The sequence below is a fragment of the Oncorhynchus tshawytscha genome, linkage group LG24 (genome assembly GCF_018296145.1).
Source record: "Oncorhynchus tshawytscha isolate Ot180627B linkage group LG24, Otsh_v2.0, whole genome shotgun sequence".
In the NCBI taxonomy this organism is placed as follows: Eukaryota; Metazoa; Chordata; class Actinopteri; order Salmoniformes; family Salmonidae; genus Oncorhynchus; species Oncorhynchus tshawytscha.
Window position 1 is genome coordinate 26,976,723 of NC_056452.1, and position 19,776 is coordinate 26,996,498.

Here is a 19,776-nt window from a genome sequence, read left to right on the forward strand (position 1 = left end):
CTGCTGCCTTGACAGGAACTAAATGGGATCCATAATAAACCCCAGGAAGAGTAGCTGCTGCCTTGGCAGGAACTAAATGGGATCCATAATAAACCCCAGGAAGAGTAGCTGCTGCCTTGACAGGAACTAAATGGGATCCATAATAAACCCCAGGAAGAGTAGCTGCTGCCTTGACAGGAACTAAATGGGATCCATAATAAACCCCAGGAAGAGTAGCTGCTGCCTGACAGGAACTAAATGGGATCCATAATAAACCCCAGGAAGAGTAGCTGCTGCCTTGACAGGAACTAAATGGGATCCATAATAAACCCCAGGAAGAGTAGCTGCTGCCTTGACAGGAACTAAATGGGATCCATAATAAACCCCAGGAAGAGTAGCTGCTGCCTTGGCAGGAACTAAATGGGATCCATAATAAACCCCAGGAAGAGTAGCTGCTGCCTTGGCAGGAACTAAATGGGATCCATAATAAACCCCAGGAAGAGTAGCTGTTGCCTTGGCAGGAACTAAATGGGATCCATAATAAACCCCAGGAAGTGTAGCTGTTGCCTTGGCAGGAACTAAATGGGATCCATAATAAACCCCAGGAAGTGTAGCTGCTGCCTTGACAGGAACTAAATGGGATCCATAATAAACCCCAGGAAGAGTAGCTGCTGCCTTGACAGGAACTAAATGGGATCCATAATAAACCCCAGGAAGAGTAGCTGCTGCCTTGGCAGGAACTAAATGGGATCCATAATAAACCCCAGGAAGAGTAGCTGCTGCCTTGACAGGAACTAAATGGGACCCATAATAAACCCCAGGAAGAGTAGCTGCTGCCTTGACAGGAACTAAATGGGATCCATAATAAACCCCAGGAAGAGTAGCTGCTGCCTTGACAGGAACTAAATGGGATCCATAATAAACCCCAGGAAGAGTAGCTGCTGCCTTGGCAGGAACTAAATGGGATCCATAATAAACCCCAGGAAGAGTAGCTGCTGCCTTGGCAGGAACTAAATGGGATCCATAATAAACCCCAGGAAGAGTAGCTGCTGCCTTGGCAGGAACTAAATGGGATCCATAATAAACCCCAGGAAGTGTAGCTGCTGCCTTGACAGGAACTAAATGGGATCCATAATAAACCCCAGGAAGAGTAGCTGCTGCCTTGACAGGAACTAAATGGGATCCATAATAAACCCCAGGAAGAGTAGCTGCTGCCTTGACAGGAACTAAATGGGATCCATAATAAACCCCAGGAAGAGTAGCTGCTGCCTTGGCAGGAACTAATGGGGATCCATAATAAACCCCAGGAAGTGTAGCTGCTGCCTTGGCAGGAACTAATGGGGATCCATAATAAACCCCAGGAAGAGTAGCTGCTGCCTTGGCAGGAACTAATGGGGATCCATAATAAACCCCAGGAAGAGTAGCTGCTGCCTTGACAGGAACTAATGAGGATCCATAATAAACCCCAGGAAGAGTAGCTGCTGCCTTGGCAGGAACTATATGGGATCCATAATAAACCCCAGGAAGAGTAGCTGCTACATTGGCAGGAACTAATGGGGATCCATAATAAACCCCAGGAAGAGTAGCTGCTGCCTTGGCAGGAACTAATGGGGATCCATAATAAACCCCAGGAAGAGTAGCTGCTGCCTTGGCAGGAACTATATGGGATCCATAATAAACCCCAGGAAGAGTAGCTGCTGCCTTGACAGGAACTAATGGGGATCCATAATAAACCCCAGGAAGAGTAGCTGCTGCCTTGACAGGAACTAATGGGGATCCATAATAAACCCCAGGAAGAGTAGCTGCTGCCTTGACAGGAACTAATGGGGATCCATAATAAACCCCAGGAAGAGTAGCTGCTACATTGGCAGGAACTAATGGGGATCCATAATAAACCCCAGGAAGAGTAGCTGCTGCCTTGGCAGGAACTATATGGGATCCATAATAAACCCCAGGAAGAGTAGCTGCTGCCTTGGCAGGAACTAATGGGGATCCATAATAAACCCCAGGAAGAGTAGCTGCTGCCTTGGCAGGAACTAATGGGGATCCATAATAAACCCCAGGAAGAGTAGCTGCTACATTGGCAGGAACTAATGGGGATCCATAATAAACCCCAGGAAGAGTAGCTGCTACATTGGCAGGAACTAATGGGGATCCATAATAAACCCCAGGAAGAGTAGCTGCTACATTGGCAGGAACTAATGGGGATCCATAATAAACCCCAGGAAGAGTAGCTGCTACATTGGCAGGAACTAATGGGGATCCATAATAAACCCCAGGAAGAGTAGCTGCTACATTGGCAGGAACTAATGGGGATCCATAATAAACCCCAGGAAGAGTAGCTGCTGCCTTGGCAGGAACTAAATGGGATCCATAATAAACCCCAGGAAGAGTAGCTGCTGCCTTGGCAGGAACTAAATGGGATCCATAATAAACCCCAGGAAGAGTAGCTGCTGCCTTGGCAGGAACTAAATGGGATCCATAATAAACCCCAGGAAGAGTAGCTGCTACATTGGCAGGAACTAATGGGGATCCATAATAAACCCCAGGAAGAGTAGCTGCTACATTGGCAGGAACTAATGGGGATCCTTAAATAAATACAAAAACTATCAAAGCCTCTATTAATGAGTGTAAAATACTGTATTTTCCCTTGAAATCTGAAAAAGCATCAACAGTGAATATGCTCTCTAAAGTAGTGTTGTTTTGACATCTCCTCTACCTCCCCCTCTCTCTCTCCCCCTCTAACCCCCCACCCCTATCTCTCAGGTGGAGCAGATGCATTACAAGGACGCTCGCATCAAACTGATGAACGAGATTCTGAACGGGATCAAAGTGCTGAAACTGTACGCCTGGGAGAACTCCTTTAAAGAGAAGGTTCTGGAGATCAGACAGAAAGAGCTCAATGTGCTCCGCAAGACGGCCTACCTCGGTGCTCTGTCTACCATGGCCTGGACCAGCGCACCATTCCTAGTACGGGACACACGCACAGCATCTATATCCTTGTTGTACACTATATACCATATTTGCATAAGGAAGGACAACTCTGTAATATTTCTAAGATGACTAACGTTAGTTTTTTAGAGGGAGTGAGTACACTCTGACAGCTGTATTGCAGACCCATGAGCTGCCCAGAGGATCTACTTCCATGATTTTTTTTCTGTTAATGTCTCCTCAGGTTGCCTTGATGACGTTTGCAGTGTACGTGACCGTGGATAAAAATAACATTTTAGATGCGGACAAAGCCTTTGTGTCTTTGTCTCTGTTTAACATCTTACGGTTCCCTCTCAATATGCTGCCCCAAGTCATCAGTAGTGTTGTACAGGTAGGCTCCCCTCCTCCTCACTCTGCTCCTCCTCACTCTGCTCCTCCTCACTCTGCTCCTCCTATCACTCTGCTCCTCCTATCACTCTGCTCCTCCTATCACTCTGCTCCTCCTATCACTCTGCTCCTCCTATCACTCTGCTCCTCCTATCACTCTGCTCCTCCTATCACTCTGCTCCTCCTATCACTCTCCTCACTCTGCTCCTCCTCCTCCTCATTCTGCTCCTCCTCACTCTGCTCCTCCTCCTCCTCATTCTGCTCCTCCTCACTCTGCTCCTCCTCACTCTGCTCCTCCTCACTCTGCTCCTCCTCCTCCTCACTCTGCTCCTCCTCACTCTGCTCCTCCTCACTCTGCTCCTCCTATCACTCTCCTCCTCCTATCACTCTCTTGCTCCTCCTCCTCACTCTGCTCCTCCTCCTATCACTCTCCTATCACTCTCTTCCTCCTCACTCTGCTCCTCCTCACTCTGCTCCTCCTCCTCCTATCACTCTCTTTCTCATCACTCTCTTTCTCCTCACTCTGCTCCTCCTCCTCACTCTGCTGCTCCTCCTCCTCACTCTGCTGCTCCTCCTCCTCACTCTGCTCCTCCTCCTCCTCCTCACTCTGCTCCTCCTCCTCCTCACTCTGCTCCTCCTCACTCTGCTCCTTCTCCTCCTCACTCTCCTCCTCCTCACTCTGCTCCTCCTCCTATCACTCTCCTATCACTCTCTTCCTCCTCACTCTGCTCCTCCTCACTCTGCTCCTCCTCCTCCTATCACTCTCTTTCTCCTCACTCTGCTCCTCCTCCTATCACTCTCTTCCTCCTCACTCTCCTCCTCCTCACTCTGCTCCTTCTCCTCCTCACTCTCCTCCTCCTCACTCTGCTCCTCCTCCTCCTCCTCCTCACTCTGCTCCTCCTCACTCTGCTCCTTCTCCTCCTCACTCTCCTCCTCCTCACTCTGCTCCTCCTCCTCCTCCTCACTCTGCTCCTCCTCACTCTGCTCCTTCTCCTCCTCACTCTCCTCCTCCTCACTCTGCTCCTCCTCCTCCTCCTCACTCTCCTCCTCCTCACTCTGCTCCTCCTCCTCCTCACTCTGCTCCTCCTCTTACCCCTTCTGTCACTCCTCCTGTATGTGAGTATTGTGTTGACTCTGTAGCTTCTCATCAGGCCAGTGTGTCTCTGAAGCGTATCCAGGACTTCCTGAGTCATGAAGAGCTGGACCCAGAGTCTGTGGACAGGAATAACACAGCCACAGGTAAACATGGACACAGCTGACCAAAGAACCAGCCCAAGCTGACCAAGAAACCAGATCAAACTTGGCTGGGCTGGTTCCATTTCACTCCCTGGGCTGTTCTGATAGGCCATAAGTTTTTCACTGACATGAAGGGATAGGATAAAGGGAAAGCTAATGGGACAGGGCCTCTGAGTCAATCTAATGGTCTGTTTCTGTTTAGTCATTCTAATGGTCTGTTTAGTCATTCTAATGGTCTGTTTAGTCATTCTAATGGTCTATGTTTCTGATAAGTCATGCTGACGTTGGCCGTTGCCATGGTTCCCCCATCTGCCATTATTGTAGACGGTTGCGTTTTCAATAAGTAACAATGGGGGCGGGGTTTTGTAATACATTTTGGTTCTGCATACTGTAGTCATTACTCTTGGCTTTTGTAATATAAACATTTTGGACTCTACCTTGAGGTGACTTAAGGGAATTAGACACAGGGGTTCCACAGTGTATAGTATGGTGGCTTATTTCTGCTTTACCAAATGAGGAGAGTTACAAACTTCACACGCCAGTCAGAGTTATACTTAAGCTACGTCTTTAATAATAAGAGCTATGGCAATAGCCTTTTTGGCTTTCAATGATGCGCCATTTCTAATGAACCATTGAAAGTGACATCAGAAAAGTACAAAGATCTTTTATAGCCAAGATGCTCCGCTCTCAACCTACATGACGAACCACAGATACATAGAATGGTCACAAGGTTAAGATTTTTATGAAAGATATCTATAAAATATAGCAGAGTTACTGCTGTGTCAACAGTTTTCATTGTAAAGACCAGTGTCTGGTCCTCCTACTCCAAACTGGAACCGTCTCACCCTGGTACGGTATAGCACAAAAACATTACCTCATGTTATCTGGAATGCTCTTTAGGCTTTATTACCCAAAGACATCGTAAATCTCCTCTGTTAGTGTTATCTCATAGAGGCCCATCCTCAGTAGAACACACACACACAATAGTTAACAGAATACTCTATTCTGTCGAATAAACAACCATTATAATGCAATACAAGCATTATAACAATCTTGCAATTTTCCACGACAATAGTCATGGCTTTTCCTTCTTGGCTCTGAGACAGTTTGAATATATGCTTCCAGTTTGGTAATGCTGTGTCACGATTGGTGTTTTCCTAACTGCCTTTCATTCTTACACTGTGTTCCCCCCTTCAGATAGCTCAGTGACTGTTGTCAATGGGAAGTTCACCTGGGCAAAACAAGATCCTCCTGCTCTGCACAAGTAAGTTAGTGAGTTGTATCATGAAAAGGACAAATAACCATTTAAAGGGAAGGAACGTACTTTACTGATGTGCCCGTGTGTGTGTTTGTCCGCAGTATAAACCTGATGGTGCCGCAGGGCTCTCTGCTAGCGGTGGTTGGACATGTAGGCTGTGGGAAGTCTTCCCTGGTGTCAGCTCTACTGGGAGAGATGGAGAAACTGGAGGGACACATCTCCATACGGGTACATCTGCACTCAATTCATTTATACTCACCGAAGATTGATTGGTGGGTCAATTGCTTGATTGATTGAACGATTGATCGACTGATTGATTGTTAGGGTCTAGATTGATTTTTAGGGTCTAGTAGTTTTCATCTGTACTGAGTTCCTTCACTCCTCTCCTCCAGGGTTCGGTGGCCTACGTCCCCCAGCAGGCCTGGATCCAGAACGCCACTCTGAGAGACAACATCCTATTTGGCAAGGCCTACAACGAGCAGAAGTACCGCTCTTGTCTGGAGGCTTGCGCCCTGACCCCTGACCTGGAAGTACTACCTGGAGGAGACCTGACCGAGATTGGAGAGAAGGTAGGGAGATGGGATAGAATCTAACATGGGTTGTTTTTGGAGCTAAAGGCCATGTTAGCCCACTGAACAAAAGCTTAGGCATTAGCTCTGCGAGCTAAAGTGCATCTTCGAGTCTCAAATGAATGACTTTTCAGATCAGTGATTTGCTTGTGATTGCTAGCTTGCTAGTGATTTCTCTCTCTCTGTCTATCTGTCCCTCCTTCCCTCAGGGTATCAACCTGTCTGGTGGCCAGAGACAGAGGGTGAGTCTGGCCAGAGCTCTGTACAACGAGGCAGATGTCTACCTGCTGGATGACCCTCTGTCTGCCGTGGACTCCCACGTGGCCAAACACATCTTTGACCACGTCATTGGCCCAGAGGGGGCGCTGAAGGGCAAGGTGAGGAGAGTAGTCAATCTGCTCTGTTCTCCATACATTACAGAAGAAGAGAGACATTCTGAGGGGTAGCAGAGCAAAATGGACTGGTTTAAATATATTGTCCTTTATCAACAATCTTTGGTTGTATGAGAAAGAGACCAGTCGGCTGTCTTGTCCTTTATCAACAATCTTTGGTGGTCAGTCACTACATTGCCAATTTTGTCCATTCTAACATGGCTATCTCCTACAACTGACAAGTTCATAAGATATATTCTGTGTAGTTCAGATAGTAAAACCCATTTGAAGAGTCCTCAACTACAATAGAGGAAGTAGTCACTCTTATTTGTGGTTTATTATTTTCCATCCTGTCTGCTGGTTGGTTTGGTAGCATATCTATGACTTTGTTGCGCTGATAAGAAACTTCAGTACAGAAGCTGGTTGGAATGTGCAGCACTTGGGTGTGTAAAGTCAGTATGTATATTGCAATATTTTATCGATATTTGTCTCTTAAGTCAAACATGCCAACATATTATCAGCACTTTAATTTCCCTGACTGATCGAAACAAATGTTCTCATGCTCTCTTGTCTCTCTGTAGCACATATGTAATTGAGCAATATGTTTGGAACATCTATTTGCAATAAAATCGCATTATCGAATGGCAAAGCATACTGTATCGGCACCTAAGAATACTGATAATATCGTATCGTGAGGTCCATGGCAATTCCCAGCCTTAATGACAGAGCCTCTTTTCGGTTACCCCAGACACGTATCTTGGTGACACACGGCATCAGCTTCCTGCCGCAGGTGAACAACATAATGGTGATGGTGGAGGGCAGAGTGTCGGAGATGGGTTCATACCAGGAGCTGCTCCAACAGAACGGAGCTTTCGCTGAGTTCCTCAGAAACTACTCCCTGGAGGACATCATAGAGGACGAGGCAACAGGTACAACTATCTGTTACTATAGCAGAGGGATTCAGAACTCTCTGAGGTCCGTAGATCTGCTGATTTTCTGTTCCACCTGGTTATTATTTGCAACCGCCTGGTTTCCCCTGGTGTAAATCAGTGCCTGATTATAGGGGATGAATTTAATGAAAGCAGTGGAAATGGCTTCAAGATCCAGATCTAAATCTGAGGACTAAAGCATAAAATCATACTATTGCTGTTTCTGCCCTTGGAGAGATATCTAAAACAGATCCTATTGCTGTTTCTGCCCTTAGAGAGAGAGATCTAAAACAGATACTATAGCTGTTTCTGCCCTTAGAGAGAGATCTCAAACAGATACTATAGCTGTTTCTGCCCTTAGAGAGAGATCTAAAACAGATACTATTGCTGTTTCTGCCCTTAGAGAGAGATCTAAAACGGATACCATTGCTGTTTCTGCCCTTAGAGAGAGATCTAAAACAGATACTATTGCTGTTTCTGCCCTTAGAGAGAGATCTAAAACAGATACTATTGCTGTTTCTGCCCTTAGAGAGAGATCTAAAACAGATACTATTGCTGTTTCTGCCATTGGGGTTCTACTGTTCACCCTATACCAGTGCCTATCAATATTTGTCCTGGAAGGCGACTGGGTGTGCAAGCTACTGGGTTTTGCTCCAGTCCTGCTCTAATATATCTAATCAAGGTCCTAGTCAGCAGCTGATTAGATTATTCAGGTTTGTTAGAGTAGGGTTGGAACAAAACCCTGCATACCCAGTAGCTCTCTAGGAGGAGAGTTGCCCGCCCATGCCCTACACCTGTAGGGTTGTGTACACCTGCTCCATAATTACCACGGTAACCATGTGACTCAAAACCCCACAGTGGATTTGATTGATGAAGAAGAGGACTTCCCTGATGACGTCCTTAGCAACCATACAGACATGGTGGACAGTGAACCAGTGGTCGAGGCAAAGAGGAAGTTCATAAGGTACACTATAAGCCTCTATAACAATTCATAAGGGACTCATAAGCCTCTGTAACTGTTCATAAGGCACTCATAAGCCTCTATAACAATTCATAAGGGACTCATATGCCTCTGTAACTGTTCATAAGGCACTCATAAGCCTCTGTGACTGTTCATAAGGCACTCATAAGCCTCTGTAGCAGTTCATAAGGCACTCATAAGCCTCTGTAGCAGTTCATAAGGCATTCATAAGCCTCTAACAGGTCATAAGGCACTCATAAGCCTCTAACAGGTAATAAGGCACTCATAAGCCTCTGTAGCAGTTCATAAGGCATTCATAAGCCTCTAACAGGTCATAAGGCACTCATAAGCCTCTAACAGGTAATAAGGCACTCATAAGCCTGTAACAGGTCATAAGGCACTCATAAGCCTGTAACAGGTCATAAGGCACTCATAAGCCTCTAACAGGTCATAAGGCACTCATAAGCCTCTAACAGGTCATAAGCTCTCATAAGCCTCTAACAGGTCATAAGGCACTCATAAGCCTCTAACAGGTCATAAGGCACTCATAAGCCTCTAACAGGTCATAAGGCACTCATAAGCCTCTAACAGGTCATAAGGCACTCATAAGCCTCTAACAGGTCATAAGGCACTCATAAGCCTCTGTAGCAGTTCATAAGGCATTCATAAGCCTCTAACAGGTCATAAGGCACTCATAAGCCTCTAACAGGTCATAAGGCACTCCCTCCAGGGTTCCTTGTGTTAGTGTTTTTGTGTGATAGTTGCAGTCCAAAATGCTTGATTTTGCTGCAGCAATTCCGATATTGTCATATTTGTCACATAAATGCACTGAAGGGGGAAATGTTTGTTTGACGTGTTGCTTGATTGAATAATGTTATGCGCTAAAAATTCTGTTTTTGGTTAACAAAAAATGCGAGCCATGTTTTTGTTAGTGTGGTGATCGGACGGTTATATGCGATAATATTGCAATGATTTTACTTTTATCTGGTAATAGTGCAGAGATTTGTCAAATTTGCAAACCCTCGCATAATATGCAGGGAATTGTTAATTTTGCCAAAAAATTGCAGACCACAGAATCACAAAATCCTGAAGAGGCTTCGGTATGTTTAATCCCCTCTGTGATAGACAACTGCTGTATTCTATGTGGTTTTAGACCTAAGTTACTATCAAGCATTTTGCGAGAGATTTATTTTTGAAAAGTACGATACACACAACGATTGATTGACGGATCAATCACTTCCTCCCTCCCTGCAGGCAGATCAGCGTCATCTCAGGGGACCTGGAGAACCCAAGGAGCAAGTCTGTCCGGAGACGTTTGTGCAGCGAGAGGAAGCACGCTGAGCCTGACGCAGAGAAGAAACTACCCAAGGTGGAGAAACTTATCCAGGCAGAGACCACTGAGACAGGCAGAGTGAGTAGAGATATGGAGATACATTGTTTAGTAAACCTGGTTGAGGGTGTGGACTTCTAAACTCTCCTACCTCCAGGTGTATTCCTAGACAGTACAACCTCTGACCTCTACCCTCTTAACCCTGATCTTTTATTAACCTCTCTCCTCAGGTGAAGAGCAAGGTGTTCTGGGAGTACGCCAAGGCAGTAGGGCCTCTGCTGACCCTCTTCATCTGTTTCCTGTACGGCTGTCAGAGCGCCGCTGCCATCGGAGCCAACGTCTGGCTGAGTCAGTGGACCAATGACGAGGCTCAGAACATGACTCAGGAGAATGTCAGCATGAGGGTGGGGGTGTATGCTGCCCTGGGCATAACACAAGGTGAGGAGAACTGCTGTTCATTACCTTAGGATAAGAATACCTGTCCAGGATAAGAATACCTGTCCAGGATAAGAATACCTGTCCAGCTTAATGTGATGTCACTGGTGAAGAAAGTATCTCTACAGTTCAATATTTATAGCGATTACAACGTGGTTACATTTGTTCATGGTGTTTGGGTCGTTTGTCCCTAAGAGAGATTTAGTTATTGTAGGTATAGTTGTGTGTGTTTAACTTTTTGACTGTATGACGCTAACTATGAATGGTTGGTTTTGTGTGAGGACTTTGGCCTCTACCCCTCAGTAACACTGGAAGCTTGATTTGAATTTCATTGAAAAGGGACTCCGCATTCAGGAGAGAGGACACATACAAAACCCACTGTCTCCTCAACCCTCATCTCCCTCCCTCCCTCCCTCTCAGGCATCCTGGTCATGGTCTCCTCCTTCACCCTGGCCATGGGGAACATCGGAGCAGCCAGGAAGCTCCACTATGCCCTGCTGGACAACAAGTTTCACACCCCTCAGTCTTTCTTTGACACCACCCCCATAGGCAGGGTCATCAACCGCTTCTCTAAGGACATCTACGTCATCGACGAGGCACTGCCCTCCACCGTTCTCATGTTCCTCGGGACCTTCTTCTCCTCTCTCTCCACCATGATAGTCATAGTGGCCAGCACCCCCATCTTCGCCGTGGTCATAGCTCCCCTGACTTTCATATACGTCTTCGTCCAGGTATTGGTTCTGTTCTGAGTAGCTAACAGTTGCTCTGCTCTCTAGGACAGGAGTTTATGGTGTCGAGTTTTACTTTTCCTTTACATTTTTTGCTTACATTCCTGAATGCGGCATGCAGCGTCATGATTGGTGGAGCAGTTTATGTATCCTTTGAACTTTTTGTTTTCCTGTTATCTGTTTGAGTTTGCTCTACTCCTCCCTGTCTCCTCTTCCCTAACCATGCATTCACTTCCTCTCTCTTTCTCTCTCTACCTACACACCAACACACACATACATACAGAGCGTGCCATCTCGAGTCACCAACAGCCGGTACAGTAGTGAATAGTGAAGGAGGCTTCTGTTCTCCTGAGTTGTGTTTGTTGACTGAGACCCGGAGAACACTGCTGTGTGTTCTTTACAACCTCACATCCTTCTCAGGGACACGCTGGAGAATGGGGATTTATACTATAGAGTGGCGTAGGATGAAGTAGCCCCGAGGCAGTACAATTCTGATGTTTTTCACTTTTGACCAATCAGATCAGTTCTGAAAAAGATCTGATGTGAAAAGATCTGATAGGATTTGTCAAAAGACCAACAAGTGGGTATCTAGTGTGCTGCTCCACTCTGGTGGTAAGCGAATGGAAAGACAACTTGTAGTCAGTCTGACGCTACAGGTATCTGTCCACACGGTAGGGAGTTAGAGGTTATTTTGTTTCCTGTCTAACTATACAGGGTATTGATTAGCTTCAAGGTTTCCATACAGTATCTTTACCCTTTGACCCAGGAAATTAATATGAGGGTCCTCTTGTGCCAAAATACTACACACCAGTGGTCTGTGAAGACCTGGTATTAGCCGAATCCCAACTTAAGTTAAGATGAATGAGTGCTTTCATTTCAAGAAACCACCTCCTCCTTTCAACCCGTTTGATCAGTTCCATAGAAAAGATGTAAAGAGATTTACTTTTATCCTGACGTGAAGACGGTTTACTTTGTGTCTCGGTTTGGATGTTTCGCTGAGGGCTGCTGGGCGTTATGCTTGGTCATCATTTGTTTTAACATTATGCTTGGTCATCATTTGTTTTAACATTATGCTTGGTCATCATTTGTTTTAACATGTTTTAGTCCTGAATGCTTTAGAATTTGATTTGATAATAAAATTAAATAATACTTATTTTTTAGAATAATTTTGGTGGCCTGGTGGAAAGAGCATCTGGCATTATGATAATTCATGTAAAACAGCAGATAAATATTCATAAAATATATCGATCACTATCAAATTAATATATTACTCTATAAGTCTATCAAATGACCTCTGCAGGTGTGGTGACCCCTGACCTTACCATAGTGTGATACTGCAGTGTGTGCTTGCTAGTTGCTTACTGTTATAGCGTGTACCCCAAGGTTTAGATATGTGTTTATAGCGTGTACTCCAGGGTTTAGATATGTGTTTATAGCGTGTACTCCAGGGTTTAGATATGTGTTATGGCGTGTACTCCAGGGTTTAGATATGTGTTATAGCGTGTACTCCAGGGTTTAGATATGTGTTATAGCGTGATTAGATATGTGTTATAGCGTCTACTCCAGGGTTTAGATATGTGTTATAGCGTGATTAGATATCTGTTATAGCGTGTACTCCAGGGTTTAGATATGTGTTATAGCGTGATTAGATATGTGTTATAGTGTCTACTCCAGGGTTTAGATGTGTTATAGCGTGATTAGATATGCGTTATAGTGTCTACTCCAGGGTTTAGATATCTGTTATAGCGTGATTAGATATCTGTTATAGCGTGTACTCCAGGGTTTAGATATCTGTTATAGCGTGTACTCCAGGGTTTAGATATCTGTTATAGCGTGATTAGATATCTGTTATAGCGTGTACTCCAGGGTTTAGATATCTGTTATAGCGTGTTTAGATATGTGTTATAGCGTGTACTCCAGGGTTTAGATATGTGTTATAGCGTGTTTAGATACTGTATAATGCTGTTTGTCTCTCTTCCCCCCGACTTTAGAGATTTTATGTGGCCACGTCTCGGCAGTTAAAGCGTCTGGAGTCGGTCACCAGATCTCCCATATACTCCCATTTCTCTGAGACCGTCACCGGCTCTAGTGTCATCAGAGCCTACGGCAGACGCGATGCCTTTGTTCTAATGAGTGATGTGAAGGTGGATGACAACCAAAAGAGTTACTACCCTGGTATAGTGGCCAACAGGTAGGTGGTATCTCTCACCTACTGCACGTTCACTATGGACTCTGGAGGACAGTGGCTGCGTTCAAATTGTCTTAATGTACTTCCTTTCCTCGTTCCCATTTTTTGGCTCCTGCTGATCTGAAAGCGGCTGGCTAAGGATCCAAGGGCCCTAGGATTCTCTTTACAAAATGACGGATTCATTTAGTGGACAGTATTGGTCCATTTTGGATTTTTGAGAATTGTAACAGAGCCACCGACTGGTGCTAAATGTTGAAAGCTCCACAGACTAACATGTTCCGTCACAAATGACATACAGTAAGACATTGGTGTCCCACTTCACAATACGTGGCCCTTAATACTGAATATAGCCTATGTTTGCATGGTGATGTAGTTACATAAGCAGGTACGGTGCAGAGACATACTGTGTGTCAGGGCTGCTCTAACTGTGTGGTGTGTGTGTGTGTGTGTGTGTGTGTTGTGTGTGGTTGTGTGTGTGTGTAGGTGGTTAGGGGTGCGTATAGAGTTCATTGGGAACTGCATCGTGCTGTTCGCTGCTCTGTTCGCTGTGATCGGGAAGAACAATCTCAACCCTGGACTGGTGGGACTCTCTGTGTCCTACGCTCTACTGGTACAGTACAACATATTCATAGATCTACTGTCCGTCTAACGGTCTGATACACATTTCCATTAAATGGTGCCCATCGCCTGCCACTGCGATTCTGTTGTGCTGGTGTGAATGACGTCACGCTGCTTGCTTAGCGAGTATAGCTTCCTCCTGATTTGGCTCAGATATTGATGCTCGAACCAAGGACAACTGCCTCGCAAACACACGTGACCGCCTTCCCGAAGCGTCTTACCCAGCCGCGCTCCTGAAAAGATAGCTATCCGGCAGTGCAAGTGGGGCCTCTTCAGGCTGACTGAGCAGTTTCACAGATCCCCATCTGCTACACTAGGTTGGAGATAGAACCCAGTGTTTTAAAAAGCGATCTGGTATGATGATGTACGACAGCTTAATGACGCTGCTTGTGTTTTCTCCCAATAAGCATCACTCATGCTACAGTACTGTGTTGTCCTGGTAACAGGTGACCATGTCACTGAACTGGATGGTGAGGATGACGTCAGATCTGGAGAGCAACATCGTAGCCGTGGAGAGAGTCAAGGAGTACTCTGAGACCAAAATTGAGGTACAGAGCACACACGCGATGCTTACTAGAGTAGGACATTTACATATGGAAACCAACCAATGAACCAGGTCTAATCGCTCAGACGTACAAGGCAAAGTGACAGTGGAAATGTTGTGTTGTTGCCCGCTGTTTGTTACTTAAGACCACCTGAGTTCTGTAAATAGTATTTATATATATATATATATTTATGTTTTTCATAAGTGTGTTTTTATTTTGGTCTGTCTGGCTGCCAAGTCAGACTCACAACCATAAAAGACTAATACAAGTGGAACTAGATTCCCCAACCGTACAGCGATTCCCTTTGATGTGGAGGGCTGGGCTATATAGCATGCTGTACATTTCAGACTACTTTGATTATTAACTAAATATAACCCCCTATTTACTGATCACGTGGTTGAGTTTCTAGAATACTGTGTTTTCTGAAATACGGCTCTTATCAACCTCTGCGAAATGTGGGCAGAATTTGCAAGTGAATATAAAGTGTATTGTTGCGCATCATTGTGTTTGTGTATGTTGCAAGGCCCCATGGGAGGTGGAAGACAAGAAGCCTTCCCCTGATTGGCCATCCCAGGGGAAGGTAGAGTTCCTTGACTACAGTGTGAGGTACAGAGAGGGACTAGACCTGGTCCTCAAGAACCTCACCCTCAGCGTCGTTGGAGGAGAGAAGGTGAGAGCCACAGGCCTAAATGGTGTAGATTGGTGAGGAAAACATGCGTTTTAGACACGGTGCGTACAGATGCCCGCGACAAGTCCTCAAATACAGTCTCAGATTAATGGAGAAACTTGACACCGTGAAAACACCTGGAAAATGTTCATTTTTGGGGTGAAAAACATAACACACCGTTACAGAATGTACCCCCAATGAGGGGGACGCTGTACTCCTGCCATCACATGTTATAAACAGATCAAATGCTGTTTAGTTTATCAGAGCAGGTGCTGATGTGTGTATCGAGCACACAGATATCTGGAACAAGTGTTTGAATAGAGTCAATGCTCACTGAGCGTGCAGGTTTCCGGAGGGTTTCATTATCTTGGCCTGCGTGTTGTTACAGATAGGTATCGTGGGTCGTACTGGGGCTGGTAAGTCCTCTATGACACTGTGCCTGTTTCGGCTGTTGGAGGCGGCAGGGGGAGAGATCACCATCGACGGGGTCAAGATATCGGAGATAGGGCTGCATGACCTGAGGTCGAAACTCACCATCATACCACAGGTACACATACATTCACACACACACACACACACACACACACACACACACACACACACCCTACACCTTCCTCACCTCCACCTCCACTACCCTCTCTACATCCCCAGGAACCAGTGCTGTTCTCAGGCAGTCTGAGGATGAACCTGGACCCCTTTGAGAAGTACAATGACGGGGAGGTGTGGAAAGCTCTGGAACTGTCCCACCTCAACAAGTTTGTCAGCAACCAGCCGGCTAAACTGGAGCTGGAGTGTTCAGAGGGAGGAGAGAACCTCAGGTAACATAATCCCAAACTACTTAAACAACGGCATGTTTTCAGACACACCTGTAAAAGGCCTTTACCTGTAGATTCAGGTGGGAATTCAAACTAAATTGAACAACATTTGGAATACAAACATGTCTTTATTAGGATATTCTCTTAAGGATGTCTCTGAATCTTTCTTTTTAGCCTTTTGTACCTTTTCACATTTTACTCGTCTGGAAAATAATGTAATATATTTGTGTGTGTGTGTGTTCAGTGTGGGCCAGAGGCAGCTGGTGTGTTTAGCCAGGGCTCTACTGAGGAAGACGAGGATCCTGATCCTGGATGAAGCTACAGCAGCCATCGACCTAGAGACCGACGACCTCATCCAGTCAACCATCAGGACACAGTTTGAGGACTGCACTGTCTTCACCATAGCTCACAGACTTAACACCATCATGGACTACACTAGGTAATACAATACAATACATTGCACAAGCACCGACACATACATACATACATACATACAGACAGACAGACAGACAGACAGACAGACAGACAGACAGACAGACAGACAGACAGACAGACAGACAGACAGACAGACAGACACAGACAGACAGACAGACAGACAGACAGACAGACAGACAGACAGACAGACAGACAGACAGACAGACAGACAGACAGACAGACAGACAGACAGACAGACAGACAGACAGACAGACAGACAGACAGACAGACAGACAGACAGACAGACAGACAGACAGACAGACAGACAGACAGACAGACAGACAGACAGACAGACAGACAGACAGACAGACAGACAGACAGACAGACAGACAGACAGACAGACAGACAGACAGACAGACAGACAGACTAGACTAGACTAGACTAGACTAGACTAGACTAGACTAGACTAGACTAGACTAGACTAGACTAGACTAGACTAGACTAGACTAGACTAGACTAGACTAGACTAGACTAGACTAGACTAGACTTGACTTGACTTGACTTGACTTGACTTGACTTGACTTGACTTGACTTGACTTGACTTGACTTGACTTGACTTGACTTGACTTGACTTGACTTGACTTGACTTGACTTGATCCACATTTTGTTATGTTACAGCCTCATTCTAAAATTGATTAAATCAACAACAAAAAAATCTTCAATCTACACACAATAACCCAAACAGGTTTAGAAATGTTTGCATCCTGTTTCCATTGATCATCCTCAACTTTTGGACATGATTTGGAAAGGCACACATGAGGTCGAAGGATTTGTCTGTAGAGCTCTGTAACAGGATTGTGTCAATGCACAGATCTGGGGAAGGGTACCAAAAAATATCTGCAGCATTTAAGGTACCCAAGAACACAGTGGCCTCCATCATTCTTAAAGGAAGAAGTTTGGAACCACCAAGACTCTTCCTAGATCTGGCCGCCTGGCTAAACTGAGCAATCGGGGGAGAAGGGCCTTGGTCAAAATCCTGATGATCAAAGCTCCAGAGTTCCTCTGTGGAGATGGAAGAACCTTCCAGAAGGACAACCATCTCTGTAACACGCCACCAATCAGGCATTTTTGGTAGAGTGGCCAGACAGAAGCCCCTCTTCAGTAAAAGGCACATAACAGTCCGCTTGGAGTTTGGCAAAAGGCACCTAAAGACTCTGACCATGAGAAACAAGATTCTCTGGTCGGATGAAACCAAGATTGAACTCTTTGGCCTGTATGTCAAGCGTCTCGTCTGGAGGAAACCTGGCACCGTCCTACGGTGAATCATGGTGGTGGCAGCATCATGCTGTGGGGATGTTTTTCAGTGGCAGGGACTGGGAGACTAGTCAGGATAGAGGGAAAGATGAACGGAGCAAAGTACAGAGAGATCCTTGATAACCTGCTACAGAGAGCAGATGAACTCAGACTGGGGCGAAGGTTCACCTTCCAACAGGACAACAACCCTAACCACACAGCCAAGACAACGCAGGAGTGGCTTTGGGACAAGTTTCTGAATGTTCTTTAGTTACCCAGCTCTGGTAGGAGACCTGAAAATAGCTGTGCAGCGATGCTCCCCATCCAATCTGACAGAGCTTGACAGGATCTGCAGAGAAGAATGGGAGAAACTCCCCAAATACAGGTGTGCCAAGCTTGTAGCATCATGCCTCAGAAGACTCGAGGCTGTAATTTCTGCCTAAGTGGCTTTAACAAAGTACTGATTAAAGGGTCTGAACAATTTTAGAATACATTACAAATACTTTACAATAAGGCTGTAACGTACCAAAATGTGGAAAAAGTAAAGGGGTCTGAATACTTTCCGAATGCACCGTATATACATACATATACTAAAAAATCTAAACGCAACATGCCACAATTTCAAAGATTTTATTGTGTTACAGTTCATATAAGGTAATCAGTCAATTGAAATAAATAAATTAGGCCCTGATCTATGGATTTAACATGACTGAACAGGGATGCAGCCATGGGTGGGCCTGGCTGCCAAGTGGGTAGACCTATGACCTGCCAGGCCCACCCATGGCTGATCAGGGCCTAATTCATTTATTTCAATTGACTGATTACCTTATATGAACTGTGAGCCAAGCCCAGCCAATCGGAATGGATTTGGGACCAACACTTTAAATGTTGCGTTTTATATTTTTTGTTCAGTGTACATACATACATACATACATCTTTTGATCAAAGATGCTGTTTTTGTATCTTGTTAGGTTTCTGTAGAGAATATATGACCTAACAAAGTTATGAACGATTCTACTTCTTCTCTTATTTGCAGAGTGCTTGTGTTGGACAAGGGACAAGTAGCTGAATTTGACACTCCTTCAAAACTTTTATCCAAGAGAGGAATCTTCTATGGAATGGCTAAAGATGCTGGACTGACACAATAGCCTCTCCTCTATAAACCTATTGTGCCTTCTGGCAGAAAACAGAGTGCCAGTGAATGTATCCTTTTATACGCCGTGGTCTACTGCGAAACCAGGATGAAACTCTTTTTAATGTAAAAACATGTTTGTTTGGGGTTTTTTTACATTTTATTTTTAAAAACTTTTATAGAGAGTGAGTTTCAGGATGAATCCAGCTATTTTTGTACCGTACCGTGTTTGTTATTTAAGCTATACATTTTATTACTAAGAGATGTCTGATGGGGAAGTTGGCTCAGTTCAATATGTGATTCCTTTGTGGACCGTGTATGCAAAAACCTGAATTATGTACCACCAAAATATGAAAGATGATAATGCCTTTATTAAAGAAATTAAGACTTCCTTGTTGATGTTTCTGTGATAGTTTTCATAAAACAGGTTAACTACTCTGGTATAACCTACGCTACAACAGCAACATTGTTAGCAATGTAGGGGAAAAACAATGTAGAACATGTAGCTGAAAAGATAGGAATTAACAGGATATATGGTTTGATACATACAGACTGTCAACACAAGAGCATACATACATGAAACATATGAATTAATATTGTTTTCTTGTATTTAAAAAATATATATATATTATGTCTCTGATACGTTATGCAGCAAGGGGCTAAAAAATAGCCCATAACAATATATATAGCCTTAGAAAAAAGGGTCATAAATCATTTGCTAACATCAGATAACATTCATATATTGGCCATCTCCGAGACTCACTTAGATCATTCATTTGACGATACAACATCTACAGAAGAGACAGGAATGCCTATGGGGGAGGTGTTGCTGTATATATTCAGAGCGGTATTCCTGTAATGCTTAGAGAGGATCTAATGCTGTTGAAGTGTTTAAGCCTATTCTTTTTGGTTGTTGCTAAAGGCCACCAAGTGTTAATAATCTGTATCTAGATAGGTTGTGTGAAATGCTTAATAGGCTATGTGATGTAA

The 19,776-nt window shown here is 44.8% G+C and overlaps 1 protein-coding gene across 2 annotated transcripts in view; it reads left to right on the plus strand.

The window, feature by feature from the left end:
• Positions 1–19,177, plus strand: part of LOC112235717 (ATP-binding cassette sub-family C member 3) — a 61,819-nt gene extending 42,642 nt beyond the window's left edge. For both annotated transcript variants that reach the window (XM_042305592.1, XM_042305593.1), the window contains 20 exons: positions 2,746–2,949; positions 3,155–3,301; positions 4,449–4,536; positions 5,731–5,797; positions 5,893–6,019; positions 6,184–6,360; positions 6,570–6,737; positions 7,480–7,660; positions 8,519–8,624; positions 9,876–10,032; positions 10,182–10,389; positions 10,807–11,117; positions 13,106–13,305; positions 13,786–13,912; positions 14,367–14,468; positions 14,989–15,135; positions 15,521–15,679; positions 15,784–15,950; positions 16,192–16,386; positions 18,691–19,177. In XM_042305592.1, the coding sequence (XP_042161526.1) occupies positions 2,746–2,949; positions 3,155–3,301; positions 4,449–4,536; positions 5,731–5,797; positions 5,893–6,019; positions 6,184–6,360; positions 6,570–6,737; positions 7,480–7,660; positions 8,519–8,624; positions 9,876–10,032; positions 10,182–10,389; positions 10,807–11,117; positions 13,106–13,305; positions 13,786–13,912; positions 14,367–14,468; positions 14,989–15,135; positions 15,521–15,679; positions 15,784–15,950; positions 16,192–16,386; positions 18,691–18,802 (3,150 nt within the window). In that variant the 3' untranslated portion in view covers positions 18,803–19,177. The remainder of the gene's footprint in view (positions 1–2,745; positions 2,950–3,154; positions 3,302–4,448; positions 4,537–5,730; positions 5,798–5,892; positions 6,020–6,183; positions 6,361–6,569; positions 6,738–7,479; positions 7,661–8,518; positions 8,625–9,875; positions 10,033–10,181; positions 10,390–10,806; positions 11,118–13,105; positions 13,306–13,785; positions 13,913–14,366; positions 14,469–14,988; positions 15,136–15,520; positions 15,680–15,783; positions 15,951–16,191; positions 16,387–18,690) is intronic.
• Positions 19,178–19,776: the final 599 nt, after the last annotated feature.